At 33.4% G+C, this 11,615-nt stretch overlaps 1 protein-coding gene across 1 annotated transcript; it reads left to right on the top strand.

The window, feature by feature from the left end:
- Positions 1-1,503: 1,503 nt before the first annotated feature.
- Positions 1,504-10,852, top strand: LOC132555117 (cholesterol 24-hydroxylase-like). Its single transcript, XM_060219460.1, has 14 exons — positions 1,504-1,634; positions 3,402-3,479; positions 4,345-4,426; positions 4,713-4,786; positions 5,051-5,137; positions 6,451-6,589; positions 6,852-6,965; positions 7,211-7,367; positions 8,234-8,299; positions 8,455-8,527; positions 8,777-8,972; positions 9,399-9,490; positions 9,650-9,719; positions 10,599-10,852. The coding sequence occupies exons 1-14, from the start codon at positions 1,504-1,506 to the stop codon at positions 10,749-10,751; spliced, it is 1,512 nt and encodes a 503-aa protein (XP_060075443.1). The 3' UTR covers positions 10,752-10,852.
- The last annotated feature ends 763 nt before the right edge of the window (positions 10,853-11,615 follow it).

Genomic DNA, 11,615 nt, shown 5'->3' with positions numbered 1-11,615 from the left:
GATTCTTACACATTAAGACACAGTCAGAGTATTACAATTAATGTTTTGGTGACTTGTTTATCTTTATAAGCACTGTTATCATTGAATATTAATTTACGTGTTTATCTATGGATACGTTTGGTCTATAATACGGATATGAATGCGTTATCTATCATATAATTCATATCTATTATAGAACATTATATCAAAAGTATACACGTGTTGGTATATTACTCTAATGGCAAATAAGATATTTAGTACTTGTGTGGACAATTACGTTTAAGGAAATTTATGTAAAATAAATTATGAAACCCGTGTTTTAGATAAGTTTTATCAAAGAAATAAAATTTATCATTTAATGTGGACATATATAATTTTATGATTAGATTTACGTATATTACGAAACGGTGTAAATGATATCAATGCACTTATGTTTGTATGAAAATAATAGTGATAAATAATTTGAAAAATGAAACTTGATAATTACTTTTCCACGTTTTATGTTAATTTTCTGGGTATTCTGATCTTTAGACCTGACATTAACTAGTATGTCCTATTTCTAAGTAGATGAACCAAACGTTTTCCCGCTAGTATTTCATAGTATTTTGTATAATAAAATATTGTAAAAATGATAATAAAGACAAGGTTTCTGAAGAGATGATGTTCTAGTTTTGATTCAGTTGGCATAGCCTATAAACCTATCGTTATCGTTATTATGTAAAACCCAGAAGTTTTCACAAGCTGTTCACACTTACTCACTGCATTCGAACTAAACGAGTACAAACCATAACGAAGATAAATATCGGTATTTCCATAACATATCTCGGTTGATATCGGGAGCTTCGGGCAAATCTTAAAGGTTTAAAGAGTGTCTGGGAATTATGTATAAATGTATATGCAAATGTTGTGAGGCAGCTCGCTAGTTATACCACCAAATTGAGTCTTATTTCGTAAGTTGCTCATGAAAAATGACGATGATGTCACGTTTGTGATGATGATCATTACATCGCCTACAGGTATCCTATCATACTGCTATTTTAAGAATCTATAAAAATATGGATATAGGTTGATCAACATAAAACATCTGATTCAGAACCAATGTTTGTTTGCGGTAATAATATACTACGATTGTAACATGTAGTAAAGTAATATCAAGAATATGATAATATCAGTAATGCTATAAAGCCATAAAAATTGTATATTAAGATATATGATTAAAATAAGTATGACGCGTTCACTGTGTATTCCATTTGATTTCTCCTGAACTGTGAAATAAAAACTGCGATGTACAAGCTATCTGACCTGAATTAGGCCAGTATCACAATGTAAATACATGGTTACTTGAACATCTACAGTAAGTTGTAAAGCGTCTCATACACGTGTATAATACATGACGTTTCTATATACTGAAGGCTCTTATGTGTGTAGTGATATCACACAAAAACTAGTTTGATAACAATAATTACTGTGTATGTGTGTCTTGCCTGAGAGAAAACACCCGCCACTGGATTGACGCATTAGAAAATGAGTCTCTCTTTCATCGAAATATTTGCGATAGTGATCGCTGTGTGCCTTTGTGCACTTGTGTCTCTTGCTTGGCATATTCACCGACAACACCAAAAGTATGATCACCTGCCGGGACCTACCAGAGACAGGTCAGTATTTCAAAAAATAGTTCAAATTATCTTCCATAAATATTGTAAATTATTAAGTTCCCAGTAAGAAATAACTGGTGTTTTGTTTCACAGTAAAGACGGCACAGACAGATCAGTTCTATAGGGTTATTCACTTCAGATGCCTCTTTGCATGTACTGGAATACTTTATTCTTATTTTTCCTCGACATGCTAGTCGTGTGAAGAAAACAGGTGATTCATGTGTGATTTTATAATTTTCCATATACAACGAATGAAGATTCGTGACACTTGTCTTTTGAAAGAGACAGATCATTCCCTTCTTACGCTGTCATTTTTATCAAAAGATTAAGTAAGACAGATGAAATAAGTGTTAATGTGCTATAAGAGGAATGAAATAACAAAACGTATATAGCAACGTACATACTTAATATGATCATAAACATTAGCTAGCTGTTTGCTCTTCCGCGACCATGAATGTATTTTTTTAAAATAAGTGGTCCCATGTAATATATAATTATACATATAGATACCGACTTCAGCACTACTATAGGTTTAAGAGGGACACACCCCTATTAATGCTGGGTATATAAACTAGGTCATGTCATTCTCCTAACTTGTCGTATACCACCAGGTCTATTTTTAGAACGGGACGTCGATAATTTGGGTCATAGGGGTATATTTACTTACCTGGTGTACACATATGTGTTTACCTGTATGTGTACATATACAAATTTCAACAAAAAGTTAGGCAATCCATTCACGCATGCCAAAATTTAAGGATTAACATTGTATGTCACTGATATAACATACAATACATTACTTATATTCGTTTACTAAAGTAATTGGATACATGAGAATTACTAAATGTATTGAATTATGAGGCTAGTGCACCTCTCCATCAATCTGTGACATTCCTTTCCACACATGACACATCGGGTTTTCCTTAGTCACCTTCTAGGTCTAACATTTAGGCATCATGAGTTCTAAACGAAACAGTTGTATGATGGAGTTAAATTCATTGTTTGGCTCTACCGTATTTTATCTAAATTTGTATTATATGGTAGAATACACATGTGTGTCTTTTGCAATTTTCTGTGCGGTAGATTGCATCAATTAATAATACCATTTCCGAAGGCACGTTGTATGTGGTCAATGAATCCATGATATTAGACTTTTGTTTTTAAGTATAAACAAGGGTGAGGATGAATTCAATTAATCGAAGCCCAACACTTTTCCTATTTATACGCCATAATAAATCATTGACAAGTAAATATGCCGACAATGATACGATTTGTGATCGCTTACACTACAACTCAACCTAGACCGTTTGTAATTCGGCATATGTGTAAGCTACCTGTTCTACGTCTATATGTTATGCAAAAAAACGAGAACAATTTATATATATTGATTTACCAACAGTCAGACCTACGGGAGTTCAATTAGAGAATTTTATCGTCCGTGAACTTTGTTTGATATCTACAGAGCATGATATTGAGTCTCGAGAAAATTTGTGTTTGCAAACATCATGTTTTATTTCAAATTAAATAAATGTTTGATCGGTACTGCATACATCAATGACAATGAGATCAACAAGAAGTTCATTTAGCTGAATAAATGCTACTTTTAAAATCATTTATTTAAGTCGAGCTAAAGATTTCTTGGTTTTAAAAGAAAGCTTTTCGTTCGCAGACAAATTTTGCTCACAATATTCTTTAGTACAATGTACTAAAATTTACTGACTATTGAGATTGGTTGTAAAACTAGATATCAATTACCTTTTATTGAAGCTTCTGGAGTGGCAACCTTCCATCGATCCAAAAGGTGATTGCTGATGGTGGTATTTTAGATGACTATTTACTGCAAATGTGAGTAAAGGATTCTGCGTGAATATCAAGTATCTAATATCTGAACATCTATCAAGCCAATATTGTTATGTACAGTTGTTGATGGTTATTTTCAAACTGAGCAGAAGGACGTTCACATACACTGTGTTCAGATTTGAAAAACAAACGGTTGGTGGTCATTTTGTAACTTTTAATTTTTTAATGCTAGGTGTGTAAAATACCACAGTGACATGGTGTATCCTATAGCAATGTTTGGTTACGTTGTTTTTACTGCTTAAGATAAAATTTCCAGTCACACCGTAATGGTTATAATGCATCTCCTACTTTTTACAGTTCGTTTCGTTGGCTATTGAAGGCAGTGATAGTCGACGGTCCATTCGTCAGGAATTTAAGAGCTTAAGTTATCGATAAATGCATATCTTCTATCATATAAATATATCCATGAAACGTTTATGTAAATATGGATTCAGAGGGGGTCGGCTTCAATGCTCAGCATTAACGCTTTCATCCGGATGATTTAGAAATACATAGTTATTTCCTACTTACATCAAACTGATGAAAAGCATTTTAAAACGTAATTGCAAAATCTAATACATCAATAAACAGACGAATAAACGTATCAATCAACATAATTCAAGTTAAAAGTTTAAAGTCCCTGGTCTGTGAAGTTACGTCATCGTCTCGATGCTTCGGTTTGGGGGTAAGGTTTCTTTTTAATCATTAATATTACTCGATTTACAAGGAAATTATCTTCCCTTTCGAATTATGTAATAATTATTTTAATGAAGAAACAGCATTATGATGGTTCTACTGTAATTGACTTCAAATTATTAAAAGGTGCTATTCACTTGTGTGTCCTTTGTACAATCTTTACGCTTCTTTTCAGGTCCAAGATTCACGGGCTCTTATTCCGAATATACTTTTGGAACCAGGTTTTGGTCATAGTTTTAGATCCGGAATATATCAAGGTAAATCATAGTAACAAAGTTTGAATTAACTCATTGTTCAGTTACAGTACATAGTGGATTGGTATTTCAAAGGTTACTATATGGAAAACTACCCCCGTGAAAAATACCCCGGTTGTGGTTTAAGCTAAAGAGAGAAATAAAGAAATAATAGAAGAAAAAAAATCACAGTATTCGTGAAATAATGGATTGGAGTTAGCATTGTGTTTCGTTTAGTGAGTGAATTATAAGATGTAAATATGTCAAAGTCCAGTGCAAATTTTGAACAAGAATGTGATTAATTGTCTAGGATGTACTGGTAACAGGGAACCATCCGAAATCTAAACGATTATACTCAAAGTTCGTGAACCTGTTTGGTACAAGGTAAGTACATCTACACATATCCCACTGAAGTTGAAATAGTTCATTGTTAAACCTATAACTGGTTGAGCATTATATATTTTACATAAAATTATATTTGATCCATAATGCTTTGCGAGATATGAATACGAATGGAAATACAAGATAAGAACAGGTTAATGTATACATATGTATTGTGTTTATACTTATACTTGTTAAATCTTATTTTAAAAAATCGTCATTTTTTTTTTTTTTTTTTTCAAAATAATATTGCTTTCCATGTGACAGGTTTGCTGGACAAGGATTAGAATCAGTGATAGATCGGAAACTTTGGGCATCGATGAGGACACACCTGGACCAATGGTTCAAACCACAGTAAGTCATCTAAAAGCAAATGAGGAATAGGGCAATAAGTGTATAGAAAAATGGTGTTTTTATGTCAGATTTATAGATATGAACTCAAGATATATATATATATATATATATATAAGCAAAAGGGATGCAGATATCTGCTACTATTAGCCCTTTCGTCAGTTATGATTTCAAATGACCTATGCCATGTTTTGAATTCATACAAAAAACACAAAAAAGAATCAAAAAGTGTTTACACTTAGACCATAATACACTGTAGGCTGATAAAGATGAAACATTCTTATAAGCAATTATATCGCTTCTTATTTTCTGAATGCGTTGCCTTTTTAACCAGCTCTCTATATTTGAGACAAATGGAGGTTGTTTAGTCAAGTCGACGTTGCCTGTCGGAAATCTGCATGTCATGTTTTAATTTTCGAAGTTTTATCATTGAAACCAATCAAGGCAAAAATCGTGGAGCACATTATCATCCAATCCGAAATTTTGTCACTCTGAAAATAAATAGTTATCATTTATTTCATACACATCATAAGAAAGCGTTAACCATGGCAAAGTTACTTCCCTTAATATTAGCGCACACTTTTGACTACCTTCACCATCCTATACAGCCAATCTAATTCTAGAATCAGGATATATGTAGGGTTGAAATAGCGGATGTCGAGCGTGAATGTTTGGTCGCTACTGATGCAAAAACCTCAATCATTTCAATTCCTAACAACGCTATAACAATGTTGCTGCAGTATCTTTCCTGAAGTAAAAGGAAAAAAATGTACTTACGATTTATTCGGGGTGGCTCCTCTTTGTCTTTCATTTAGAAGTAAATGTTGAATATATTGGTTTACGTTTTCAACATTTTATTTGGTTTGATTTCATCATCATTTAGTATTTTGGTGATCCGCGTTACGGATCTTTTGCTATATATTTGCAACGCGCATTACCATTTTACAGTCACTGGTATCAGTATTAGACACCAACGTGCGGTGTATTTGTCATTAATAAGTATAAGTCCATAAAACACTTCTATGTCAAATAAACTCTTACATTCTATCTTCACGTTGCCAATTACTAAAATTTCGTTCGTGTTAAAATTTGACAGATATTCCTCCTATACAAATATTTCTGTTGACGTTTTCGATATTCAATCTTACTTAACGTTAAATGGCATAATCAATATGTCTCCTTAACGATATTCTGAGGTAGCATTTTGCAGCCAGTTTTCTCTTACTTAGTTATCGGTAAAACATTAATTTAGGGACTAGTTTCTTTGTTCAAAATCACAAATCAGGGTCATATTTAGTTTCTTTAACCTCTTTCAGTCACATCCGTCAAAAGGACTCGGAATTCAACGAGTTTGCTGATCGTTACATAGAACAGCTGGAAAAGAATGCAGACGGCAAAACAGAGATACATACGTTGAATACGTTTAATAAACTGACAATGTTTTTGTTGTGTAAGGTGCGACACTTATCGCATTTATATAGATATGTTAAGCTCCATATATATGCGTTGTATATGTTATCGTCAGCTATAATCCTCATATATCAAACACATGTGGTATTGAAACGTTATATTCTATGTTATATTTATGTTTTACGAAGTGTGTTAGGGTGTAAGATATCATATTTAATATATAATTTTATGTATAATGTATAATCATACGTGTTGGAAGGATCACGATAAAGTGTATCAGTGAACACTTTCTAATCGATTTTGGTAGCTGGCATTCAATCTCGATATGGGGCCATTGGGTGGAAAGAATCATCCCTTTCTCGCAAACATGAGGACAGCCCTGTCCGGATTAGCGGATGCGCTGCAAAATCCCCTTTTAGCTGTACGTATACATACAACGTTGTACGGATTTTAATTGTTTCATTTCAAGGTATGTATCGTCTCGTTTTGCTTTATTTCTACATTTAGTCTTGTTATTTGAAACAATGTCGTTTTGCCTTGACTAATACTGTTCTTAATGTTATAATCGATCAAATGCGTATAAAAAACACGTCAATTTTATCCATATCAATTTATATTTCAAATGTGCAAACTAAGTTTATTGACTTCATTTCCTATTCATTTTAGGTAAACCCATTTAAATGGAGATATCGTCAGAGTGTCCGTAAAGCAATTAATTTTCTCAGAGATCACGCTCAACAGGAGATTTCAGAAAGAAATGTGGCGAAAACTAAAGGCGATTATATTCCAAGAGATCTCTTGGAGTACATATTGGAACTGAAAGGTACCTGTTAGGTAAACGTTTAATGCTTGGAAAGAACTTGACGTTAAGGGTATCACATATATCATTACAACGTAACAAACAAATGCATAGCTAACCCTTTTGTGACGTTTCCATATCTAGACTGCGACACCAGTTCCCTCCAAACTCTTGATGTTCACAGTTGATTGAATCGTCTAGGGATTGTTCCTAATTTCATTATTTCTTTGATCAATGTAAATAGGTCAAAGAACATAATAAAACAAATTTTGAATGATCCAAATTCATGAATTATGGAGAAAAAAAGCACGGTCGCCATCATGACGTTAACAAAATATATTCTTTTCCATTATTCTATGTAGAAGATAGACTTGTTCCTGATTCCCATCTCCAGTACGTGGCTTAATTTGAATTGACCCGAATTTACCTAGAGACAGAAGAATTTTATTTTGATTACATACTAAGGCGAATTTCTCTTTAAACTTATTTTATTTCGTATGTTGCCCTCGTTTTACCAGTAATTACTTTAAATTACGACTTTTACAACACGTTTGTTTTACGGTTATGCGAAATTTGCATCCTTTGACCATTTTACCCACATATTACATCATATATTGCGATCACATAATCAGCCGTTAGTAACATGGTTTAGTTTTTCATTCTTTCGTTTTAGTTTTCCTGCATGCCTATGCCTTGAATATGTTATTCACGAATTAATTTTTTCCATTTGTTTCTTTAGTTTATTCGCTTGTTCTTTTGTTAAACATAAAGACCAAGCTTATTGCAATATCTGCTGCTGTATTCAGTAATTGTAATTTCAAAAACATTCATTCGCGTTGAAGAACGGGCCTGAAAATTAGGGAATAAACATTTTGTATTGATTGTTTCAGAAGATCAACCTTCAATAATGACGGACGAAATATTAGTGGATAATTTTTTGACATTTCTGGTCGCAGGTAAATAGATCTGGATTTATACCAAATGCTAAACATTGAATTAAATGTTGCTTATTATACCGATATACAGAAACAATAAATAAACAAATAAATACATAAAGTGCTGATGGCAGATGTTATCATAATCTCTCACCTCTTTTAATTTTATTTAACAGGACAGGAAACATCTGCTAATACCTTGAGCTTCATCCTTTCCCTTCTCGGACAGAACCCAAAATGTTACCAAAAGTAAGATAAAACGGTTGCGTAGCACAATGTCTCTTTAAGATTAAGCTTTGTTATTGGAAAATGACTGAAATATATCTAGGAAACGTGGTTTAACGGTCATTTAATATTGAGCCATTTGTTGAGGATACGTGCTCTGGATTTTTTTTTATCTTATATAGCAAATAAAGCCTTTTTAACATTGAAAAAAAAGCTTTTTTGGGGTAGAAGTGTTTGTGATTGGAATAATTGAGTCTGATATTGCTTTTTGAGGCTACAGAGCGAGATTGATGAAAACATAGGAGCAGTGTCGGTGATCAACGTGAATGAGCTTGAGAAACTTCCCTATCTCGACATGATATTTAAGGAGACTCTCCGAATTTATCCGGTAGCTAAGGTTACCTTTCGTGAGACAACGAAGGGCATCAGCATGGGAAGTTATCTGATACCCGAGGGAACCGACATGTGCGTAAGTATGAAATGATATAAAATAATGTACAGAGTAGCATTTATTCTAAATCATCAATAACGAAATAATCAATTCATTCCATATGAAAAAGTATCATACGTAATTTCATATTATTCTGTCGACAACGGAAATTTTGTCTTGACATACAGCATTAGTGGTAAGAAGATCTATATCGGATGTAGAGCTGTGGATCAAGAAGACGTAAGGTTGTCACCTGATATTTATACCTGCGGTTTACGCTTATTGGTTGATATAATCTGTCTTCATCTTCTTTTCTTTATACATTGTGAGTTCCATCGCCACGAAAGCTCCACACAGAAGTTCTAATGAACAGTAACCTGTCATGTGGACCTACTCTATTGGTGAATTTTTAACATTCTTGTAAGTCTATTTACAACATGGACTAAATTAATGTATGTTTTATAGGTCAGTTTCTATGCGACGTCCAGGGCGGAACAAAATTTTACAAACCCCACAGAATTTTTACCGGAACGATTTGACGGAAATAGCTCAGAGAAGTACGTCCATGATCTTTTCTGTATTAAAATGATTGATAATTCAAATTAATCACAGATAGTTTAACTAATCATTAAGATAATCTTCTACTATGATTTCTTATTACGTCATGATGAGTATTTCTGTTGAATATTAACAAACTCAATGTTGTTTCTTTTCAGATTTAGTAGGTATGCCTACACGCCATTTTCAGCTGGACCCCATACCTGCATCGGGAAGAAATTTGCAGAGGTATGAGTAGCCACAATATACCGCTCTGCTAGAGAAAACTTCTCTTTAGTTCGTTCGGTTGAGCGCCAGAACTTGTAATCCAGTAGTAAGGGGTTCGAATTCTATCGGAGGTGTTGGAATAAAGAATGACCTCTGTCACATTGGCACCCACGTATAGGGACTCGGATTTCACTAAAAAGAATAATATGGAAAACAAAAAACGAACTTTTGTGTGGTATATTGATGTATGTAGAAATTCATTCTTCTAAAATTATCAAATATATGAAATTGACAAATTTTACTGAATTGTGCGGCTAGTACGTCTCTTCATTCCTCGTTTTACACCGGAGTTAAAAATATCGAGTTCTTAGCCTCAATGGCGAGTTATAGAAGAATGAAACAGCTCTATGCTGCAGTTTAATTCATTTTTTAGGTCTACTGTATCTAACTTGGAGATTAACGGGGTTTTTCGATGCCAAACTTTTCATGAGTCTTCTAAACATTTGTACGGTATTACATACTTCTTGTAGTATAGGACGAGTGATGCAATTCAGATCGTGTATGTATCGGTTGGTTTGTAGTACATATTATATATTTGATATTTTCTCCTCTATTATTTTTAAGGCATTTCCAAGCATGATGTACATCCGTTTACAATTTCAATTGTGAACTCATTGTAGATGGCTGACGTATATCAGCGGTGTTTTTTTAATACTAATAGTCTCTCTTCTTCTTGCTCCCAAGTATATAGAACGTTATCAGAAAGTCATACTGAAAGCATTTATGTTCAACACTGCTTTGTTTGTGGATTTGTGAATGTGTGTGTATATAGCTTTGACTTGCTGTTAGTATAATACTTATCATGACACTTATAATCAATATCTTACTTCAACTCAACAGATAGAGATCAAACTCGTGATTGCCAAGATCATGCAGAATTTCGACTTTGAACTGTCTCCTGGTCAAAGCAGTCAACTGATTGATAACGTCCTTGTACAAGCGAAAGATGGAGTCAAGTGTTTCTTCCGTCCAAGAAGAACAGTATCGGCTTAACGGCAACAAATTAAGGGCAATGAAGTTGGATTTAGCTTTAAAACGAATAAAACAGATGCCTACATAATCCTAAATAGTCGATACCTAATCGCGTGCCTTCATACAACATATATTTTTATCTTCTTCATTTTGTTTCCATATTCGTATTATTAAAATCACCAAACAAAGTGCAACATTTGAGTGGTATTTTTCTTTTTCTTAATTGACAGAAATTGATAGAAATACAACGAAATGATGTTTGGACCTATGGCATTCAACTACTATTGAACAATCTATTCATACGGGAGAAATTGAATTTCTATTTGTAGTATAGAGAATGGCAATCACTTTGATGTAATAAGAAAACATTCCATATCAGGCAATTGATCTGGAACTCTTTGGAGTTTTCATCATCCCATTGTGCTTAAAGAAATCGTTTCATCTTCCGGATTCGCCTATCAGTTTCCTTCCGCGTCTAAGCTATCTCTATTGAGATAACCGTACTTTTTCTATAGGGACGACATGAAGACAAGAGGCCAATGGGTTCAGCATCGCTCACATTGTTATATTAGTAATTCACAAAACGATTTTGTTGACAATGATATAACACAGATTCATAGCACAGTTCATGAAAAAACTTAGATATATTTCTTCTTTTTATGGTACTGGGACTTAGTAAAGTAAATCCCCATTTTTGCAAGATAATCGAAGTATGCCCTCTACCAATTTTTCTAAACCTTCTTTTAGTCTTACATAGTGTATAATTTTAAGGAGCCTTAGGGCTTTATCATAGAGTTAGGATCACTCTTGTGACAATATATAGTTATATATACGATCAATTTAGATCCGATCTAAGATGAGAATTCTTAATGTAAGTAACGTCTG

Source organism: Ylistrum balloti, unplaced genomic scaffold (assembly GCF_031769215.1).
Source record: "Ylistrum balloti isolate Yb309-2 unplaced genomic scaffold, AGI_CSIRO_Ybal_v1 Utg370452, whole genome shotgun sequence".
NCBI classification, from domain to species: Eukaryota; Metazoa; Mollusca; class Bivalvia; order Pectinida; family Pectinidae; genus Ylistrum; species Ylistrum balloti.
Note: the sequence above shows the minus strand (reverse complement) of the source record. Positions and strands in the feature narration are given on the sequence as shown.

What these genes read in the sequence shown, in the direction of transcription:
- LOC132555117 (XM_060219460.1), top strand. Translation starts at nt 1,504, where the DNA reads ATGAGTCTCTCTTTCATCGAAATATTTGCGATAGTGATCGCTGTGTGC. An exon ending in GATGACTATTTACTGCAAAT is followed by an intron (nt 3,480 to 4,344) that starts GTGAGTAAAGGA and finishes GCTTCTTTTCAG; the next exon opens with GTCCAAGATTCACGGGCTCT. An exon ending in TAGATCCGGAATATATCAAG is followed by an intron (nt 4,427 to 4,712) that starts GTAAATCATAGT and finishes TTAATTGTCTAG; the next exon opens with GATGTACTGGTAACAGGGAA.